This window comes from Lepisosteus platostomus, chromosome 7 (genome assembly GCF_059453375.1).
Source record: "Lepisosteus platostomus isolate fLepPlt1 chromosome 7, fLepPlt1.hap1, whole genome shotgun sequence".
NCBI classification, from domain to species: Eukaryota; Metazoa; Chordata; class Actinopteri; order Semionotiformes; family Lepisosteidae; genus Lepisosteus; species Lepisosteus platostomus.
In genome coordinates, this window is record NC_142617.1 from 49,345,914 (window position 1) to 49,369,229 (window position 23,316).

General features: G+C 42.4%; 1 protein-coding gene across 2 annotated transcripts in view; it reads left to right on the forward strand.

The window, feature by feature from the left end:
* cgnl1 (cingulin-like 1) overlaps positions 1-18,268 on the forward strand; it is a 40,856-nt gene extending 22,588 nt beyond the window's left edge. For both annotated transcript variants that reach the window (XM_088640961.1, XM_088640962.1), the window contains exons 9-19: positions 4,585-4,791; positions 5,158-5,262; positions 6,135-6,287; positions 6,926-7,096; positions 9,245-9,406; positions 10,193-10,282; positions 14,009-14,092; positions 15,176-15,300; positions 15,784-15,892; positions 16,229-16,392; positions 16,650-18,268. In XM_088640961.1, coding sequence (XP_088497087.1) covers positions 4,585-4,791; positions 5,158-5,262; positions 6,135-6,287; positions 6,926-7,096; positions 9,245-9,406; positions 10,193-10,282; positions 14,009-14,092; positions 15,176-15,300; positions 15,784-15,892; positions 16,229-16,392; positions 16,650-16,782 — 1,503 coding nt within the window. In that variant the 3' untranslated portion in view covers positions 16,783-18,268. The remainder of the gene's footprint in view (positions 1-4,584; positions 4,792-5,157; positions 5,263-6,134; positions 6,288-6,925; positions 7,097-9,244; positions 9,407-10,192; positions 10,283-14,008; positions 14,093-15,175; positions 15,301-15,783; positions 15,893-16,228; positions 16,393-16,649) is intronic.
* The last annotated feature ends 5,048 nt before the right edge of the window (positions 18,269-23,316 follow it).

Here is a 23,316-nt window from a genome sequence, read left to right on the forward strand (position 1 = left end):
AGATCTCAGTGTATCGCACTACCGCCGGATAGCCTCTTGCGCGAATATAAATTGTTGTTTTTATAGGTGATTTTATGATGGCAAAGAGTAATGGAGACACGAAGCAGCTCAAGGTCAGGCGAAATCCTATTCCGTACTGCGCACAATACTGTGGAGAAACAGGATTTTCATCTACACTCTTCAGTACGTAGGTTTTCTTTGGAGCTTTTGAAGTCTTGAATATCTTTTACGCTTTTACGCTACTGTACATTTACACGCTTTTAAGTCCCGTTAACACCTCAAACAAGAAGCTGTTCATTCTGCATTTGCCTTTAGCGATCTAAGAAAACCGAGAAAATACCGTAGTGTATTAGCCCTTAAACACACAGTGCTTAAATCGCACCTGTCTGGTTTTAATAAAATGCATACAATGCCTGGAATGCTAAGCTGTATATAAACAGTTTAAGGACCCCACATGATCCCTCTAAACAACTGTAGAATTTCATTCTGAGTGTTGTAAGTTTCTGAGGAGACGTTTCCTTTGTTTAAAAGAAAACAATGAGGCTAATGACACTCGCTGAATTTTCACTGACAGGTCCATGTAACACCACGGAAGTCCTTAAAATAGCTAATATTTTTTTCAGAGACAAAATCGGTGGTTTTGTGTAGACACATGGTTCATTTGTATGGTTTTTAAACTTTTTGGGAGAGGGCAAGCGGGTTGTGAATCTGGGCCTAGAAAGAGACAAGGACTCGCTTTCCAGGGTGCAGATTGAGAACCACTTATTGTGTGTGTTTTGTAGTCTTGTGTTGGTCATTTTCGGTCAGTTAACTCAATTTAAACATCTGTGTGAAAGCCTTCAGTTAAACACCCATATTTCCAGTGACAACAGAAGAACTGACTTTCAGCTGTTTTCCACGTCATTCTTAGATTCCTCTGCTGTGGCGTGATGCCTGACACAAATATCACTGTGATTTTTCTTGCACACAGTCAAATGGCTTATGGCCTGAGGATAGCTTAGATGTATAATCATTGTTTATATTCATGTCTAGACTGCAGACAAACATGTACAGTATAACAGAATTTAATTTTAAATGCATGTTTAAGTGATGATACACACATTCTTGTAGGCATCGTAATGGCAGTTTACAAACTGGTGTTGTCCTACAAAATACATCACTCACATTTTAAGACAAATAATTTGTTAGAATTTTATTAGAAGCATTTCTAAAGAGACACAAGCACATAAGGGACTCATCCGGCTGTTTCTTGAAAGGTAGCCGATCCCCTTTCTTAACATGGTTGGGTAGTTGGTTCCAAACCCCCACCACCTTTTGTGTAGAGAAGTACCTCCTTTCCTACTGCATAAATGCCCTTCCCCATGTTTTCCTCCGGTTGTTCTTTCACCATTTATTTACTGACAAAACAAGAATCACGTCTTCTCCTTTCTAGACAAAAAAGATTAGTAGCAGCCCATCAGTGTAGGATTAATAATAATGTGAAGGGAAAGCTGTGGTTCATGGTGTGGAAAATGCAGGAGTGACGTACCCATAGACATCAGAGCTGCACAGCTTTTTTCAGCCTTTTTACTCTGTGAGCTGTTGAAATGCCACTTCATTTTAAGTCTTGTAAGTAACATCACAAGTCGTTTTCACCTTCGTTTTTAAGAGAATTATTAATTGCTGACTGTTTTGTGATATTGAATGTTAAGGTTGATGATTTTGTTTTAAATGTTTAATTTATTTTTAAGTCTTTTTTGTTTCACACAGTAGCCTACTTTTTACGGTTATGTTGATCTGACTTTTTTAGGTTTTATATGATGTAAGCATAAGGCACAGGCTAAGACAGACACTCTACAGACTGATCTACTGGGAGACAGTCGGTGGCTGGGAGATCACTGAGTCATTCTGCCCAGCTGTCACCCCAGCGTCACCCAGCGATTCTGCTCCTATTGGTGCAACTGTGATGAGCGGAGAGCATATTCCCTCAAGTGGTCTGTTCCTGGCCGTGTCGAAGCGCATTCAAGTGAGAACTAATTTGCCCCAAGAGGTAGAAGATGTAGTACTTATACTTGAGACACTTTAAGAACGTGCAAATCGAGAACCACTGGTACTTCCTGAAGTACGCATTCCTCAACTTGTTTTCTTCCAAACATAATCAGCAGGCTGACTTGCCCCTCCTCTTAGTTTTTCCATGTGAAGAGACCAGCTCTCAGTCTTTGGTCAGTGGTAGGGGAGAGAAAGGAGTGAGCGTGTCAAGCAGGCTGCAGTCACCTGGGATTTGTTTTAGTTAATCATCTGCCTTTTTGCTTATGAATGACTTCAGTCACCTTGTCAGAGTCCAAGATCAAGGCGCTTAACATGAGCGTATAGCAATGTTCAGCTGCCTTATAAGTGTATGTGGATGTGGGGGTGGCTTTGTACTGCCCCAAAAAGGACGTAAATCTGCCATGTGATTACTAATTGCTGGCCATGAGACACATTATAGAGTTTAATGGGCTAGGTCTAATCCATAAACCCCATCAATGGCACCTGTAGCTTGACGGAGCTATTAGCGCTAATACTTCTAGAGAATGTCATTAAATTCTTTGCAGTAACAAGGGCAGGGATTTGTTAAACTTTATAACAAGTCTGTTGATTTATAAGTCAATAACAGCTATCACACTGAGTACTTTGTTAGGTCTAATGCAAGAATGCTCTCATGCTTTAGTTAAATCGGTGTACTGCAGAGTGTGAAATGCAGTGAAGTGCTTTTTGGGCTATTTGTCTTTTAACCTTCTGATGATATGTTACAACAATAAATAACCCAGAGTTATTTTAAAGCAAAGTTTCTTCTGTTTGTACTTGGATTGCATTATACAAGTTATTTGATGCAGCAGAAGTTGCAACATTTTGCAGTTGCTTTTTTATGTGGACAGTCAGCAGAAGTGTGGTGATGTTAGAAGGCTTCACTTGTCCTGACGCAAGGACTCGCAGGCTAGCGAGGAAGAGAAGGAATCTGAGGCGAGGCTGTGTCTTGGGAGGTAGGCCGAGGAGCTGGTCAGCAGTGTGAGTCCGTTAGTGAGTGATTTTTTTTTTTCCCTCCAGGCTGGAGAAGCTGATGGAGGAAGCAGCTCATTCATAAAACTCCCACAGCCCCCCTCCTTTTTTCCCCCCACTTCCTTGGCAAAAGTGACCAAGGAGAAACTAACAAAAAAAAAGCACTGCCACCAGAGTCCTTTGCTAATTAGTAAATCTTGTCATGTTTAGTGAGAAACGCTCAATGAGGGAGAAAATAAGGCTTAAACCGAACTGAAAAAATGTGGCAGGTCAGAGCTGCTGACAGGTAGTACATTGCCATTCTCGGTGGTTTGGCACTGCTTAAGAAGATTTATTGGACAGGTCTTCATTTAAGTCTTAAGTCTTTAAACAATCTCTGCTGTTATGTGTGAAGCAGTTTGCATTGACAGCATTTGAAAGTTGTAGCGCTGCTGAAGAACTCGGCAGGTTATCAAGGTTTGGTAACGAGGTTTTCTTGAGTTCTTGAATAAAAAATGTTCTACTGCAACAGGATGCAAGGATTTCGGACTATAATTGAAGCTCAGTTTTACAATATGGTCAAAGTGGACGGGGGTAAAACTTGGGGCAACAGCAGCTGCTCACGCCACAGCTCATCCAGGTTTCTGTTGCATAAAGAGGACTAGAGAAACCCCATCTGCCCCTCTGCTTCTACAGCTGTGTGGAGCCCCTGGGGTAAAGTCAGGAGTCTAAAGGCTTACCCACAGCTCCCTTTATAATTTGGACTTGCTCTAAAATCAAGTGAACATTTAGTGCAACTGCTAAGTGAGCAGCATTTGCAAAAGATGACTCCCCCCTACACCCCCCCTGTCCTGTTAAGCCTGCGCCAGGGTTTTGATCTGTGTACCGGAGCTTGTCTGAGCACATGTGGTACTGCAGCACGTCTGGCTAACGCCAGGCCAGGGATCACAAGATGAGAAGAGCCCACTGAACTGCACCTGAGGCCACTTGTGTATTTAGTTTTGCCTCTCTAGTGTGTGTGTGTGTGTGTGTTAAGGGTAGAATTATTAATAATGCAAGGTGGCCATGATCCGCAGCTGGGGCCAGACTGGGCAGCACTTATCGCTGTTCTAGTTTTCGTGTGGCCGGCTGAGCACTGCGGTTCCTCCACCTGCCAGCTCCCCAGGGGTTAGAATGACTACAGGGAGACCATGACATCCTTCCAGGAAGGACTGGTGGGTATTTGGCCTGCAGCAGTATTACAAGCTGATTCTCTAGTTGAGCTACAGGAGTTGCAGTTCTGCTGCAGCAACTACCCCGACCCTAAAAAGAGCTAGTTTTGTCCTAATGAGGAACAGGTGGATCTGTAATTGTAAATCTTGTTTCGGTGTTGTATTCCCCCTGATATGCAATCAACTGCATGTATTTTTCAAATGGCAAAATGGCAAGTGTTGTTACTGGACTAAATCTGTTTTTGACTGGAATCAATTGAAATTTGTTTCTAACGCATGTTCTTGGTTCCGCAGGAGTTGATTCCATGCCATGTGCGGTTTGAAGTGACTGTTAATTAGGTGCCCTTTCCCTGAGCCCTGCTCTACCTTCCCACAGAGCCGTGCTTCGGTGTCGAAGGAGAAGAGTGAAGTTGAAGCGGCAAAGAGAGCGGCCGAGGACAAGGCCGCCCGGCTCGGCCAGGAGCTGGAGAAGCTGCGGAGGAGAGTCCAGGAGCTGGAGAACGAGGTGGCCAAGCTCAACCGCATCATCGACCAGGCCAAACTGGAGGAGAGCCGCAGGGCAGACAGGATGGGCCGACTGGAGGTACCGGATAAAAACGACCAGCCGTGTGCCAGCCAGAGGACGAGTTTGTTCAGGATCAATTAAGGGGAGGGATGAAATATTCAACTTGGTCTTCCAAACATGCGTTGTCTCATGGCTGGTTTGCATGGTATCTGCTTGTATTTTCAGTAGCAGTAGTTGCGGTAGGGAGAAACTGAGTTTGGGAAAATCCCCTCTCTGGAATAAGGAAAAGTGTTGGACCTGTCTTACTGTTCATTATGAAGCAAGATTCAGAAGCTAGATGATATCAGAAAGCCATGATACTGTCCTGAGAGAACATGCACATTTGTTCTGCAGCATGGAAGGGCTTTTGAATTCTGTTGAATAAAAATGTATGTTTCTCAACAGAAGGAGAAACGACAGCTGGAAGAGAGTCTGGTGGAAGTGAGGGAACAGGAGGAGGCGATGACCAGCGCCAACAGAGCCTTAACGAATCGCTTGGAGGAAGTTCAGGTAGAACCCTGTCCAGCTCCTTTTTATTTATGCAGCCTACCCACTAGTTCAGAATTGACAACTGCTAAAGCTCGTGGTTTAGGCTTCGGTTCAGCACAGCGAGGATGAGGAGCTGCAGACATGAGCCCATGAGACGAGACGATCACCTACCAATCCCCACTCTTTGACGTGCTGCAAGCTCCCATGGTGCCTTGCAGGAAGTTAGCTCTGACTGAAGGAGCACCACCTGTCCGCAGGCACTCATCGAGGTCTATAAGTCTCAGCCAGTGTAAACCACCACATCTTCAATGTAAAAGCTTCAGGTGTCTGAATCTGCTTTTTTAGAGATGCATTAAAACCAACATACAAATTTCTTGCATTTCTTAGAAATACCTTCTGCAGTTGATTCCTTGAGTTTTTATTATCTGTAGAGTTTCCTTAATCCATGAATGATTTGTTTTTGTATTTTTGTTGTTGAACACAGTGTGTTCTTTGTTACAAAAAAAGCTAAGCAGTGCATAGGAAAGGCTGGTTTCCGACAATCTTCCAAGTTTGACATTGGAAATGTGCACAAGGATCCCAAGTAAAATCCAACTTGCTAAGCGGTTTGTAGAACCAAACTCATGAGCAAGTTGGGGACTGTCTGTGCAAGATCTGCAGGCACCTTGCAAGTCACAGGACTTGCTTTTTTGCAGACTTCTGTGAGGAAGCCTGTCTTATGAATTGAGCCTGGTCGCATGCAAGATGAATGTGACCCTGGCTGATTACTGCTCGCCCTACCATAGTGACACTCCTGCTGCCTGGGGAGTCCCCGTCACGGTTTTCTAGTTACGCATTTTACGCTTTAATTAAAAATGGGCTTTCTGACGGCTTTTTTTTTTCCTCTGTTGCAGCGAAACTTAACCAAATTAACCCACGAGCACAAAGAGCTAAATGAGAGACTGAAGGATGAGAAAAGCCAGAAGGAGCAGTTTAAGAAAACGAAGAATGAAATCGAGGATGAAAGGAGGCTGCTGGACAGAACGGTGGAGAAGCTACAGAAGGAGGTGAGGCTGCACGTTAACAGGATCAGTCAAGCCTTCGTTTACGGAGACAAAAGAAAACTTGTCCTCCTTTACGATAAACTGCGGAGGTACACTTAACAAAAAAATTGTTGGAAAAACCACTTATCGGGTATGGAAAATGAGCTAACTCTATTGTTTTGGCTGTTAGTTGTAACGTCATCCACTTGAGTGCTGCAAGCAGAAATTATTGGCGATTCCCACCTGGTGAATCGCTGCCAGTAACATTCATAGATTTAAGCTTTGTAATGACAGATTTAGTAAATGGGAGTAAATTAAATGGCCGAGTTTGATTGTGTGTGCAATAGTCTTGATGGTGAAGAGAGGTTTAGTGACGTATGATTTATCTTCAACACTTTCTCTTCAGACCTTGAATGGTTGCATGCAGGAGAAAAAAAAAAATCTCAAAAGCATCTAACAAACTTGTAGAAACCACCCTAGCCAATTAGAAAGATTTACGCCTTTGAACAAACAAGGTGGACGTCCCATAATTTCTTAGTTCAAGCACCGTTCAGGCTTTCCCCTCACAATGCAGAGATCTAACTTTGCATTTTGAAACCAAAAAATGTCTTCAACAGTACAGGTGTCTGCGTTTTAGATCATTATCTTTCCGATTTCTTCAGATGTGCGAGATAGTGGAGGCATCACAGTCGTCCACCCAGGAGCTGCAGGTGCAGATCGACGAGTACAAGGAGAAGAATCGTAAAGAGCTGACGGACCTGCAGAGACAACTGAGGGACAGGTCCACGGAGCTGGAAAAATCCCGGCTGGCATCCAAGAAGCTTCAGGACGAGGTATGCTTTTGAGACGCAGCTTGGCAGTCCCGCCTGTGTCCTTGAAGAATAGGCTTGTGACCAAGAATATGCGGAGGCCAGTCCGTTGTGCTCACCCAGCCTTCTGTAAACCCCTGCACCTGATAGTGAAGTCATTGCTCAGGCATTCTGATCTTCTAAGCAAGAAGGTCAATCTTATTAATCAGAGATTCACATGAAACATTGGTGAACGTTTTGACACGCAGAGTTCACGTCATGTTTTGGGCGTTAATGTTTTAGGCACAGGCCTTTATGTTTTCAAGAAGATTTGCAGTCCTCTTATTACTGTGATTAAAGCCAGCCCATGCGCTGTAAAAGTAATGTGTTAGGTCACGCCCTGTAGGAAGTTCCACATTAATATGGAAGGATATTGGAAGGACAAAGCTCTGTGCCATTGCTAATGAGAGGCCGTAAATTAAGGTGAAGGCAATTAATAACCCCTTTCATGTGTTCTCCAAGGTAAATTATGAGTAAATCCTGAAATGCGGTGGTGTTTGGCCTCGTGCACAGAATAGAGGGGTAGATTAGATTGAACCTGGGTACATCTGCATGGAGCATGTAGTTTTGTGAATATAGAGCAGTGGAGAACTTTATTTTACTTGTTTGGCTGCCAATGTGATGACCTGTGGAATGCAGCCTTTATTCTTATGACAGATGAAAAACAATGTGGTCAGCGCACACAGTGTTGTTCTGGACCCCGTGCCTCCTCTTTGTGGTTACAGTTGTGCTCTTTAACCTTTGTTCTGTTGAGGAATCCTGGGAATGTTTTTGTTGTATATGCGAACTTCATAAGAAAGTATCATTTGAAGGGGAAAGAGAACAGAATTTCTTGTTTCTTTCTTTCATACGACTGAATCAGATTGATGGCTGCTTTAACAGAGAACATGCAGGAACTATTTTCTTAGGAGTTGGAAATGTTTATCAAGACTTTATCACCGAGATGGACCTTGCTATTATCTAAGTCTTAGAGCTAATTTTGTAAAACCACGAAAAACTCTTGAGACGTTTCCAAATGTTTGGCAAGAATCTTTCTTCGTGTGCTTTTTGTGCTGACAAGCTGAGAAGAATTGCATGCAAGTGGAATCAAGCATCCAGGAAAAATAGGGTGCGGCAATGTTTTTGAAAGGGTTTGTCCAGTGTGGACTGTTTTCCATCATCTAGACATGTTCACAACTACTTCAGTTCCCCCATAACCAAATGGTCTTTTCATAATAAATTATGTCACTTTGTTTCCAGCTTTTATCAGACTAGGTACTGCAGAAAACACTGTCTGGTTTCTTTTTTGGCTGAGACCTTCAGAGTCAGGCTCCTGAGGATTTATAATTAGCCAGAGGAGATTATAAACCCGAAGGTTCTCATGGTCTCAGAACTTTGCCCTTCACTCTGCGTTCCTCTCATTAGTTTTTGGCAAAGTGAAACATTATTTTCTTCTCGTTTTTATTTCTAGAGTACTTCAGATCAGATTTCTCAGGTCTTTTTGTAACACAATATCTGCACATCTGTGAGTTTTAATGCAAATAAAATCTAATTTCTCATGGCTTGAGTGAGACATTTAGAAGTGGGGAATGATTCATACATCTCAAGCTATTAAAAAAAAGGTTAAAATATTGTCTCTATAAAACTTCTGGTAAAGTCAGATGGCAACATCTTGTGGTCAGAAATGAAATTGCACAGTTGGTTTTCTGTAGTAAAGTGTAGGAGTCCTAAAAATACCAACTAAAGAAGGTTTTTGTTTTTAAAAGGTTTTGCAATTTACTATAAAGTACATACTGCAAATTCTAAGCCTTTAATTTAAATATGTAGTACTATTAATGAAGACACAAATGTTAAGATTTGTTTGATATGAAGGGATAATGCTCTGTGTCCAAGTTAAAAAGAGGTTTTAACTTAACCCTGAAGGCCATCAATGACACCTTTTATCTGTTCTCCAAGGAAGATGTAAACTGTGAATAAATTCTGAACCATGTGATGCACAGAATAGAGTGGTTAATGAGTTTGAATCTGGGCACATCTGCGTGAAGCATCTAGTTTTACAGATGTCTAATGGTGAATAACATGTTAATTTATCTGTTTGGCTGCCAATATGATGACCTGTGGAGCTCTGTGGTCCTCTTCTCCTTTTCAATACAGCTGACACTCAGAGAAGAAGATCTGAGACAGTGCAAGAAGGAGCAAGACGAAGCTGTTCTCAGAGGACAGAAACTGGAACAAAAGATTTATGACCTAGAGATCGAGCTGGATGCCAAATCCCACGTCAAGGACGACAGATCGCGACAAGTCAAGCTGCTGGAGGTACCGTATGTGAGCTCAACTGTAGAGGATTTAACCAGGAATGTCTTTTTTTGTTTCCGCTTTAGAAAAAAAAAAGACTTTCGAGGACTAATATAAAGGGTCAGATCTAGAAATCCTTTGGCACAGGTGCTTGAACGGGCTTTTTTCCAGTGATGTCAGATTTAAAATGCTTAAATGCTCCTGCCCCCGTGTATTTCAGCATTGTGACTGTCAGTGGAAAAGAGACATCTTAGCTGAAGAAATGTGTTGCTAAATATCACAAGGTGCGGCTGATTATTCTGATGATGGCATAACAAGGGCAAAGGAAGCTAAAACAAGCACAGTTGACAGTCCAAAGAGAGACGTTGGCAATTATGTTTAGTTGCTGGAATTAAATGTTCAATGGAAGAGACGCACATGTTATCCCACTGTTCCTTTTAAACACGCTTCCTAAACCTGATTCCTTGCTGGTTCTCATTCGTGCTGAGCTCTCAGTGACTTAATTGAATCAAAGATGTGACCTTCTTAATGCTTCTCACGATCTGAAGGGTTGCGGGTTTTAAGTCACTAATCAAATTTTATGGGTGAACCTGAAATCCCAAGCTGTTTTTTTCCCCCCAAAGAAACAGAAATGATTTAGCGGAGCAAATTATTTGTTCAATAGACCGATTGAGCAGAATGAAAACCAGATGAGGACCCGGGACCCTCAGATCGGGCTTTGACAAGCCAAAGTGCGGGAGATGATGTTTGTTTTGTGAAAATCTTGGCTGTGAAACAATGCCCCCCTCCTCCTCCCCCCGTCCACAGGACAGGATTGCCCAGCTGGAGCTGGACCTGGAGGAGGAGAGGAACAGCGGAGACCTGCTCATGGACAGGATCGACCGGGGCCGCGAGCAGGTGGGTAAAGACTCCACCCACCCACCCCCCCGGTTAGGAGCCAGCGGGTCCAGTGGGACCGCTGCCAAGCAGTCACAACAGGAGCTCGGGTGGAGTGGAACAGCGGGTGTCTCTCTGGCTCTTGGGGACCACCAGTGTCCACCCTGGCTGAACAGGTTGTGAGTGATTGTGATCCCAAATGCACTAATCTCTGCAGACAGTGTCACACATGCAGTGTCACAACCAGGATCTTCACATCTATCATGGTTTTAACCTAACTGATCAAGGAAGAACTTGCTTTCAGTCAACCTAATCTGATATCCATCTAGTTGTTAGGCTGCTTTCTTTCTGGGCACAGAATTCTTTGGATTTGCATTACACAAACATTGCCAGCCAGACATAAGAACAGTTACAAACGAGAGGAGGCCATTCTGCTGAACTAGTAGCTAATTGATCTAAGGACCTTACCCTGGCTTCTTTTAAGAAATGGCTGGATATCAGGTGGAGAGCTTGTTCTACAGCCCCACAGCCCTTTGGATAAAAGTGCCTCCTATTCTCAGTTCTAAATGCTTTTCCCCACTTACCATTTGTGTCCTCTGGTTTGAGTTTTGAGTTTCACTCTGGCATGACTTTATTACTGCCTATAAGATTTTGAATACTTGTGTCAAGTCCCCTTCTCTTCTCTGTTTAGACTAAAAGGGTTCAGTTCCCTTGTGGGACATTCCCTTAAACCCCGGAATGGATCTAGTTCCTCTTCTCCAGACTAATTCCAGAAAAATCTGTGGGTTATGCAGGATTCAAACGTGCATTGGAAAATCCCATTGGATTCCAAGTACAACACCTTAACCACTCTACCATCTCAACTCTTGAAAAATGTGTTGAAAAGGTTAAGAAATCTGATTGTTTTTTTTTGCTTTTTTGCTGCCCCTGAACTAGTCTGATCCCTGTTTCTGACAACCTTTGTAGCCAGAGACTGTGTTTAGAGATGTCCATCCTGAAAACAGGCTTTGACGTGGCTGCATGGTAGCAAAAGACCTGTCATATATTCAGAGTATTTTCATTGTGATAGTAGTGAGGGTTCTTGTTTATTTCTGCTCCAGTGAAATTGGTCTTTTAGGGAGGTGTAAGAGGATCTTGCATAATCATCACGCTTGGCAACATGCCCTGTTAGTATTAATAACCCTACCCCTCCAATTTCATGCATCAATTACAAAAGGTTCTTTATTCAGCTGAGACGCCAGACATCTGAAACATTTCACAGAATTTAGGTAACTTGGCTGTTTAAAGATTCGAAAGAAAATGTCGTTACATATATATTTTTAGACTTTTATACTTTTGAGGGTTTCTTTAGGTTTTTGTTATTTAATGATGTAACTTACTGAGGGAGACACAATGGGCTGTTTTACAAAGAACATACAATGAAAACAGCTGTTTCAACAAATTTCCTAAGAGAAATTTGAGAAACCAGCAGTTCCCCTAACATATTCCAATCTCCTGCTCCATATCCCATAAGTGCCTGCTGTGATGATGTGTCTCTACACACCTTGAGAATTCCACATCACTTTTTGGAACATAAAAAAATGGATAATAGCAAGTTATTTATCTTTTAATGGTAAACATATTGTTTTAAATGTAGGCATTGTTTCAAGAAGTAGCTCTGTTTCTATTAAATAGGGCTTCATAAACAAAATCAGAACAGAATAACAGAAATATAGACAGTGTTTTAAGTATTGGCCTCTGTATCCACTTGGCTTCACGGATGAATGAAAAAGTGTCTCACGGAACATCACGACAGACAAGTTGAAATACAAGCAGTTTCTCATCTGAAGCCAAAGACCATGAAGCCTAACTGCAGCAGTAGGAGAAACCAGCTCGAACAAAGCAAGAGGAAACAGGAAAGAGGAGAAACCACCTCCATCTCCCAAACCAGATTTTCGTCTCTGTGCCCAAGAGCAAAACAAATACAGAACAGAACTCGGTGCTATTTTCTGGTTGCTATGAGAAGCACGGGGTTGCCAAGGAAACGCCAAAGACGAATACAGGAGGGGAAGACTGTTACAGTCTTGGCTGCCCGCTGGTGCGTTATCATGCAAGGTTACGGTTATGGCCCACCTGCTCCTCTCCTGGTAGCAGGTGTGCCGTCTCCTCTAAATGGGAATAATCTCCCCGTTCCCAGAATGCGGGATAAAAAGCTGATTTGCTGCGCTGAGTTCCAGTCTGCTGAGTCAGGTCCCTGAATGCATGTACCAGTTTGTAGGCCATCATTCAAAAGAGGATGCCCAATTCAGCTTGTAATTGGCATAAAATATCTTCCATTCTGGGCTCCTTTATTGGAAAAAGAGCCCGTCCTGTATTATTCAGCATCATGCCTTTTCCCCATTAGTTCTGTTCAATCACCGTCATTTAATCCCAGTGAAGAATGGCAGCTTTCACTGTGGTCCGAGGTCATCGTCACCATTCTGGTTTGCTAGGAGGTTGACTTTTGTTTCTCTGTGTGCTGAAGGAGAATGTGCCATCACTGGTTAGCAGCAAAATGTTACTGAAAATCAAAATAAGAAGTTGTGTGAAAGACATGGCTAACAAACATGAAGTATGATTCATGTTGTACCTGCGCTGTTGTAACGATGCGACATTATTTCCCTTCTGGCTAAAAAATTACATTTGATCTTTTTTTCTCCTAAGCAAATTCACATTGCGGCCTCCTGCGAAGGGAGGATCAGATTTAGTGCATTAAAACTGCACATTTCCCTGTGCACAACCTAAGCTAAATGAATTGCAGATCTGCATTAATTGAAATGAAACCTATGACACGAGCAGAATTTCCCCAAAGCTATCTCTGTCAGATGTGGGCCTTTCCAATCTATCCCTTTGCAATTGAGTGGCACAACTGTTTTTTTTAATTGTTTAATTAATTGACAAGTAATTAAATTAGAAAATTAACCATGTGAATGTACTGAAAACCTGCACTGGGATGGTTAGGGAGTTTACGGACCAATTGCGAATAGAAAATTAAGCCTTTAAATAATTGATCTGGTCTCTTTGCAGTCCAATGCCATCAACTTCTAATTGTCTGCAAGGTGCAAATTCAAACGAAACGGTGAGCCAATCTGAAGTGCATTGCAGAATACAATCTGAAGAATGCTAATCGCTTTATGCAGAAAGAGATCTATGCTAAGATTTAAGTCAAAATAGCCGACGTGACCTTCAAACAGCTTACCATGGTATTGCTCTGTAGGAAGGTTTCTGGTAAAATGCTGTTCTAGTGACTTCAAAGGGCAATTTCAATTGAGCTGTTTTTTTCCCATGGGATGTTTTGCATGCCTTTCTGTGTTTGAGTAGACCTTTCTGCCTAACGAAAAGAAACTTTAACTCGCTAGTCTAACAGAAATATAATTTTCAGAGAAACTGCCTGAGTGGGTTATGAGGATTGTGGGTGTGTGACAAGGCACAAATGTTGTTGTTTTTTTATCTTCTTTTCCTCTGATCCATCTTGGATCACTCATTTTCATGTCTTATTTTTGTTCTCATAGTTTATTCACCCTTTGGAAAAAAAATGCATAATGGAAGTAAGATATGATTGTATTTCCAATTAATTCCAAAAATGCAGTATCTTCCAGCTTTTCATAGGAGATCCGAAGGAAAGCTGAACTAAATTTGTGGCTGTGATGGACTTGTTTTTTATTTTTTGAGATGGCTGATTCTCGCAGTGGATGTCTAGCTAAAGACACGTTTTTGTTTCAATGACAGCTCGAACAGATGAGGAATGAACTTCTGCAGGAGAGAGCTGCGAGACAGGACCTGGAGTGTGACAAGATTTCACTGGAACGACAGGTAGACTGCCTCGTCAGGTGCCCTATTCATCTCATTACTGCCTGGGGTAAACGGAGAGTTTCTACTGCAACTCCATTAAACTGAAATAAAGAGCACTTCTTAATCTCTCTTTTATTTCATCCCCCAGTAAGTCTGACAACCTTTATCTTCTCTTCTTACAACACGTTTTTCTAATGAACACCTCATCTGTTTTCTTTAGAAGGGAGTATTTCTATTGGGGAACTTCTCACCCTCCCCCAATACACACAATACAAACCCCATCAGCTGCAGCTTTATCTGAAGCTGTACAGGAGTTATCTGGTGCCACAGTGCTGTTGCATCAACATTTTAAAAAAGGAGCGGTATTGCGTAATGACTGACATAGCTTGACATGGTAAACACAACCAGCCCACTCTTTCCTTAGGAAACCATGTATTAATATGCTTCCCTCTCTAGACAAGCTGTGTTCAGTGCATCTGCACCACATGGGCGCAGCATTTGGGAAAACATGCACATTAACCTGCATTCCCATAAACTTCATTATAAACAGATGCCAATTTAGAAACTCCTATTGCATTTGCTATACCTACCTTGTAAATGAATTAGCTAACTGTGTGTTCGCACACGGGAAAGTGAGGAAGTGTAGGCAGGCTCCTCCCACACACTCACCTTCCAGACAGTTGCCTTTTGACACACACAGGCACCACAGCCCCATACCAGGGATTCAGTGCCAATTGGAGGAGAGAAGTTTCCCCCAACAACAGCACGATGTGCCTGAGCACTTCCTGATGTTCACTGTGATAGAGACAAGAGTGCCCTGGTCAACTGATCCCTCCCTATCCTTGATAGTGCTCAGCTAATTGTACGTCCTAACCCTAACTTGGCTATTGACTAGAGCTCAAACCCTGATCCTATAGCTCAGTCATCACTAGAGTAAGGTCCATTACTGGTTGAGCCATATGGTTTTTAATTAATGAGTCTGCGGAGTGCTTCCCATGGGGTTTGTGCACTCTGTTGTCTTATTTCAGATACAATACCACATGCTCATTTCATCCTTCAGGTGTTCTTGAGTATTAATGTGAAATCTGTTTTATTCGACTCCAGAATAAAGACCTGAAGAGTAGAGTGGCCTATCTCGAAGGCTCCCAGAAACCCAACAAGGATGGCCTGGTCTCCCAACTGGAGTCCAGAATCCAGGAACTGGAGGAGCGTCTGGAAGTTGAGGAGCGGTAAAGATCTAGCAGTGGGAAAGCACATTTCCATGTGGCTCTCTGCTTTCAGTCACAGACATCGGAGAGCAAAACATTCTGTTTGTGAAGAGACTCCAAACTGAATTTAATACAAGATCGGTTTTCCAAATAACTGGATCTGGTCACTGTCTCTGAGCTGGCACAAATTTTCTTCTCTTAATTATGGGAAAAATTCTGATTAAATTAAGAAATATTCTTTCCATGTTGTAATGGAAATAATTATAGAATTTCCTGAATTACTAATTCCTGAAAAATCAATGTACTACTAGTAATTCCTACTTTATATCCCAACAAGAATGCTGGACTGCAGTATCTTGAGATGCTGTATATGATGACAGATGAGATATAGATGCCCAGTGTTATACAGCAATAGTGTAGTTCTTGGTTTCAAGCTCTGTTCATCAGTGGCCTGTCCTGTCTTTGTCGTGGTGGGATGACTGAGCGGTGCCCTTCCTCCCGTAGGGATCGCGCTAACCTCCAGATGGTCAATCGCAGACTGGAGCGGAAGGTCAAGGAAATGATGATGCAAGTGGAGGACGAGCATCGCACTCTTATGGACCAGAAGGACCAGGTGAGATTACTAGTGTCACTGGGGGCCAGCAGCCTGACTAGCGGCCTTTCCCAAACCAGTTGGAAGCATGATTTTTTTCCCCCTCTTTCCAGTTTTGTTCAGCTGCAAATCCTTTATTTCCCCATCTGTAACGTTAACGGACGCTTCGGTGTCATTTACAGTGGACTCCAAGGCCAAGATACAGATGCTTGGCACGTTTATTAATGTGTAAATTCAGAAATAAAGCCAGCAAGGAGCTGTTAGAGTGGTCTCTTGGAGAGACTTCGCTCACACCCACAGAGAGCCTCTTGAGGGAATGGCTTGCTTTTAACCCGCCGTGTCCTGGCCACCTTTCAGCTGACCCTGCGGCTGAAGGCCCTGAAGAGGCAGATGGACGAGGCGGAGGAGGAGATCGACAGGCTGGAGCACAGCAAGAAGAAGCTGCAGCGTGACCTGGACGAGCAGGTCGAAGCCAACGAGCAGCTGCAGGGGCAGCTGAGCTCGCTGCGCAACGAGATGAGGTGAGCGGGCCGAGGGCGGGCGCGCGCGCGCGCGCGTGCGTTTGCGTTGGATGGCGAAGAACATCCGAACGTCCGTTCGCTGCTGGTTTTTACCCCATGTAAAAGTGAAGGTACCGCATTTTGCGTTGCAGTCGCCTGTGGCTGGCCCTCTCTGGAACATTGAGATTGGTGGGAAATGGGCGAGGTTCGCGTGGGCTCTGTCCGAGCCGGTGCACACGATCTGTCTGAACACCGTCCTCTCGCCTCTCCCTCTGCAGGCGCAAGAGCACGCCGGCAGCTCTCCTCAACGACCTCGACGAAGACGATGACGACGACCTCAGCATCGATGGAGACAATTTCTATAGCTCGTCTACCGGATACAAACTGTCTAATCAAGATCATTCCCCATGAATGAGCATCTACGTTATACGCAACACAAAACTGGACAAATTCACTTGAGGTTGGAGGACTTGGCCAAGCAAAATTATGGGAGTTTAAGCAAATGTTCGACTTCCAATGAATTAGTTATTAACTCCATGTCTGCTCCATCGCCTGCATGCAAGTCAGCACATCTTTTTGACCAATTGAGACTGTTTTCAAGCAGGCCGCCCATTGTTTGGATTCTGTTACTCTTTTGAACCTATCTTGCGTTTTTGCCATCTTAATTAACCTGCGAGTCAAAAAGTAGGCATTTATTTTTTATTTTGTTCTTTAGCAGTTTTTCTTTGTATGCCATTATTATTTCTGAACAACTTGAATATGCGTGCTGCCAACTTTGAGCATAATGCCTTAAATGTTTTATTTATTATTTTCTGTATAGAAAACAAAAATGAAGGAGGAGAGATTTTTCAGTAAGGGATATTGTTATGAGGGATCATGTTTTATATATATACGTTTTAAATAATTTTGTACATATTTAAAAGATTTAAATTCCTATTCATTTTAAACATGCAATTTTTTTTGTATTAAGCTTAGGTGGAATTTTTAAATCCTGTCTAACTGGAGGAAATTAGAAGATGCTTTACCAAAACTTCCTTTTGACTATAAACAAAAAATATATTTATCTTAGAAAAGGTATCGGTTACTACATCATATGCTTAAAGTGTTTATTTTATGGTTGACTGAACCTGAGACTTTCTACAGCTTAATTTGTTTAACCGTTATTGAGCATGAAGACTAATTTTCTTTAAAAGTTCAGAATGGAATACCTTACGGACTAGCACATAGACATCCCCTACTGATAAAGTGCCTGTGTGTAGCCTTAAAGTATCATTGAGGCATTTGGTCTTATTTTTGTAAAGAGAATCTCTGTACAAGAATCTTAATTTTTCAGGTGGCAGACACCGAAGCATGTGAAAACAAACCAGTGTTATCGTCAGTGTTAATGTCGCTGCTTCAGTCAAGAACTTCATAGTGAGCAGTTTCTCCAGACAAACTGGAGTCATTGTGTAAGCAGGTTTTAACCACAGCCCTGCAATATAGAATCAGATGGCCTCAACACAGAGGTAATACAAGCGTCACGCAACACCGAGCCAAAAATCCAGAAGAACCAGCACTTCCCAGTCTGGTAGTTCTTGGCGGTATGCATCACACAATTATACCGCAAGTCCAGAAGTGTTGAGGAAAGACATTCCAAACTGGCTCGTTCCATTTGAGAGCAATTACTGCACAATGTTACACTGACATTCCCCTAGCTGTGCTGCTCTGGGGTGTGTTCTTCATTCTATTGCTTTCACATAGACACCACTAGTCCTGCCGGGCGGCAACGTTGCTGGTCTGTTGCTACTCCATAAGCCATTGGGGAATGAGTCAAAAAATAATTACACTGCTACCTCTCGGTGTCCGGAACTGTAAAGCTGCAGCAACACCTTTTGGGAAATAAAGGATTATTAGCCAACCTGTTGTGCTGTTCTCTTTGGGATCCTCCTGGTGATAAACTGCAGGAAGCGCTGTTGTCTTTGACCCAAGTGATTCACCTTGGACCACATAAGCACTCGCTGTATCCATGTTTTTTTTTCCCAAAAGCATGATCCTTTGGTGAAAACGGAAGGTTTAAGATTCATTTAAAGCTGTCCAGGGTCAAATAAAAATGCACGCTTTGTGCACTGAGCACAGGCATTGAGCATATCGGACTTGAAATACATTATGTACACAAGAAAAGCCTGGTATTTGCCCTTGCATTAATGGAGTAGGTAGGGTCATTCAATTCTTATTAATTCCTTTCAGTTCTCCAGAAGTTGTTTTTAAAGGATCCCCGGCTCTCTATTCTGAACAGCTGCATCTGTATCCAGATCAAGCCCCTTCCAATGATTGTCTAGTATGACATGGTTCCCAGGGATCCTGTCAGAGCAGCTGACATTATTATGCCATCACATGTCTTGAAGAGAGAAAATGATGAATCCCTTGTGTCGAAGTGGACCCAAGATGGAGTATGCATTATTTGAGGGTGTGTGTGTGGGGGGGGGTGGAGAAGGTCACATATTTCTTCATTGTATTAAGAGGTAAAATAAAGATCTGACGTGCCACCTCAACCTTGTGCTATTTTCCGAGGGTCGTCACCTCCACTTGTTGCCCGTCCTTGAAGCACAGAAAAATGTGACCTCAACGCGAGGGGACAGATTTGCCTTTTCTTCTCCGTCTCGGACATTACGAAGTCACACGCTGCAGAAGTTCTGTTGTCCGTAGCTGAAACGGTCACCATTCCTGGAATTCCTCTTCTTTGAAACGCCGAGCTGTGTCTCGGCAATAAACGGTATGACGGGATGCTCCAGGAGGGGCTGAATTCTGGAGCTTTTGTCATTTCATGAGGGATTAGCCTTTTTTTTTTCAATCAAATAATTCTAGTTGCATGATTTGTTGAGTTTGTGATAATCCCTTTGCTAAACCAGGTCAAGTACTTTCTCGAGTTGAATGCAAATTTAAAGCTTCACCTAGGAGCCATTTTATTAACCAAAGTACCAATGAGTACTTTTTATGACTGGCCGGAGAACATATATATATATCTTCTCAGTTCAAAGTACATCTGCATCTCCCCCTCAACAACACAATAAAGCAATACTTTTAAGTTTATCAGTGACACAGAAATGGTTAAGGGCAGCAATTTCTCACTGCTGTCTATGCTTTTGCACTGAATGGCTCCGTGCGCTATTAAAGCCGTCATTGGCTGTCTACCTTTCTTTCATATCGCCGTGCTGCAAGCCAAAACAAACTTTCTTTTCCCATGAGGTGCAAAACATAATCTTTGAGATTGATATGATTATTCGTGACGGAAAGAGAGATACTGTAAATGTAAGTTTAAATTACTACTATGTAACAAATAGCCTAATGTAGTTGGCTAGCTCAACCCGCTTGACGCTTATGGAAGGAAAACGGTGTTTTTTCTATCCCTGGATGCCCCCTAGTGGTAATTTAAAAAACAATCGTGGCTTAATTGTTTTTCAGTTTTGGGTCACTGCAAAACGTAATATTGCAGAAATTTTGCAAATAAAAACTTTTCATTTTGCATTGTTTGAATGCAATACAACACGTCAGTAACATTATTCAGTACATATCCTTTCTGTATATGAAGGTTAACCAAACATTTTTGATTGTTCGTTTGATCTGCTGTAAGTACACGATATTAATCTTCATATAACTGTTTTCAGATACTGTAAGTGAATTTTTCACTGTTTCTAGCAGCAGTCCTATATGAAATGAAGGTTTTTCCACAAACTATCTACCATGCAGTTTAGAAAAGACAAAAGCTAAATAGACTTGCACTTATTTTTTCAAGACGCGAATCCCTGTGTGTTTGGCGCCGGGTTGTTAGTGGAATCTGAGGCAGGCTGCGTAATTGTAGAAGCTATATGGTTGTTTAGTGCCTTGTGTGTTAGTTATGTGCAATTTAAGAGCACCTGCATGTTGTAGTCCCAGGAGCATTAAGGGAAATATAACTGGATCCCATGAACCCTGTGATGTGACAACCAGGTGTAGATTCAGAATATAGGAATTCCCAAAACCCAAACAGTACACATGCTGCCAGCATTAAGAGAAGCAGTGAAGGCCATTGTCCTGCTAAAATTAAGCTGTCTCTCAGAGCAAATATTAACCGTAATGGTCTGGCTCTTTGCATGAGACACATCTTTAGATCCTGTCCTTAATTCCTTCATGAGGTGGAAGGGAAGATGAATCTCAGATTTGTTTCTGGAGAGCTGCGCCTTGGAACTTTGAATGGCAGGCATAGTAATAAAAAAGGAATGTAGCATTCCATGGGCACTGCTGTGTCTTTTCAAAGATCAGAGCCTGTGAGCTGAAGAGCAGAACGTGTCTGTAAACAGGAACCAGTTTGTATCACAGGATTCTTGGAAAAGTCTGTCATGCTCATATCACCAGAAGGGAAGTTCTAAAAGGTTAGTATCATGTGGGGAGGAACAGAACTTGATTTCATACAATTTTTCAATCACTACAGATGTTTTTCATGATTTAGACCAAACATTTCTCCCCTTGAATGTATCAATTCTTGTTGTGAAGCTTGAAGGAAATGTTTCAAAAATGCATGACGCGCATATATAGTAGGAGTGATTTCTTTTTAAATAAAATGCTCCTCAGGGCAAAATATGACAAATTCAATTAATTTTAAAATAAGATTACAATGAGGAAATAATCGGGAGGCACAGTGGCTGCCAGCACTGCCTCACAGTGCTGGGACCCTGGGTTCAATGTGTCTGTGTGTCTGCCCTGCGATCGGCTGGTGTCCAGTCCAGGGTGTACCCTGCCTTGTGCACACTCATGCTGGGATAGGCTCCAGCTCCCCCTCAACCCTGAATTAGCTGAAGCTTCTCAACCACTCCAGAGGCATGTTCTAAGTTGTTATTACATGTTAAGTGAAAAGTAGAAAATTCAGCGATGCCCTCCCCCTCTTTGGAATACTCTTCCCGACTATACCAAAAACACCCCCTGGTTTTAAATCATGCCTCAGGTATTCTAGTTTTCTATTTCTACCTTTTATTTTCCTCAACTACCTTCAGTTCCTAACCTATTTATTTCTTTTATTTTCATGATTAATTCAATTTTCTTATTATTCTCTTTCTGCTTCTGTGCATTTTTTGTCATTTATGTACAATTTAGGTAAAGTGCCTTGAGAATGGTCTTATTGAAAGGTGCTAGATAAGAATATGTATTAGGTTTATTCCATGCTGAGAAGAAAGAAAACACAGCGTTTCGGCTGTGGGGCCTTCTTCGGGTGTAAGGAAATGTTTTCTTTCTTCTCTTTTCAGCATGGAATAAACCTATTACTTGTTCCTTTGCAGCCTGCACATGCTGACGCGGGTACCAACCTAAACTAGATAAGAACATGATTGATTGATGGATTGATAACAAGAAGAAAGAAAGATGGTTTTAATAGCTCAGCGATGTGCGATACGACAGGAGTTGATGCTCATTTTGGGCCGAAGGAAATGCATACATAGCCAGAACACACATTGGGTGTATTTTTCTAGGAAGGTTTCCACTTCTTGTCACCTCAGGCGACTTTTATTTCACACTTGTTGCTCCAAGAGGAATTTCAGACCGCTAACCCAGTCTTAGCCAATATCTGTACTTTTGGACCTTTGTCAGCTACACCAACCTGATTATACTGTATGGTGCTTGTAAAATGTGTCCTTTAGTGCTGAAATAATCAAGGCAGCTGGCTGTCCACATTGTTCACCCAGTGCCCAAGGAAAACTGGTCTGAACTCTGTTTTCTTTGAGAATTAAAAGAAAGTGTCACAGCTGTCCAAAGCAATATGTACTCATGCAATAAAGCAAAAAAAAACAACTGCTCTGAATGGTGGACAAGGTGTTGCAAAACATGAGTGGTATGTATGTATGTTTTCAGTTTAATTTCCTGGCTGTACTGGAACATGCAGGGTCTCGGTTTCCAGTTCGGTCATTCTTGGGGTGTTTGCTCCCAGTACTGGTGTGGAGACCATAGAGAAACAGATCCAGAACAGCACCATGGACTGACCGGCCTCCTCTGATATGTAGCCTTCCTGGATGTTTTAAACATTGATGAGGAACACACAGCCTTATTGCGAGAGTGTGCCGTCGTCACAAGGACAACTATTCTCCTTACACAGCCGCCTCTACAATTTTCATCCCCGCGCCCCCCCAGAGGCTGCCCGACAGATCTTTTTACTCTTCTTCACACTAAAGCAAGGGAACGTGAATCCTGAGTCCTTACGGGCTTCATACTCGAGTCTCCTCTCTGCCCGTGGGTTAGTGTCTTTCTTAAGAGTTACTGATCATCCAGCCTGGGAGATACCGCATGAGGACACTTTTATCTGCAGTAATAAGAGGAACTACAACAGCAGCAGCAACGAAAACAGTAAATTAATATTACAAAAACGTTCTTTCCCTTCATAATCTATTTCTTCCTTTTAGTTTCACATTTATACATCACAGTTTTGTTGTATTTTTTGTTTACTTTTCACATGTATAATTTATGTAAATTGTTTTGAGAGTGCTCTGGGTTGGGAGGTGCTATATAGAAATACAACTGATTGCATGATTGCATGATTGATTGAAATACCGTGTAGAGGTTTATTGAACTTAATGGGACTTGTTGGGAGGAATCAGCCATGAACATTCGGGTTTCTATAAAGAACTCAGTGTAACTGGCGGTACACATGGGTTTAAATTCAGCTGGCAGTCATAGTCATGTTAGGAGTTTGAAACCTGCAGCTCGGCCCAATTCCTTGGGCAGTACCTCTCTTCCTGCCTCTGGTTGCACTGATCTCTCTGTCTGGTCGTTCTTGAAAGACACCAACAGAAAACACTCTGGAACAAATTAACATGACAGAGACTTAAAGTAGGAGCCACCTAATCGTCTTCAACTGATCGTTACAGAGGTGTGAAAGGATTAAAACTACATTATATTTTATCTTTGGTTACTGGCCTGTCTTTCTCACACTTGAAGAAGGCTCCA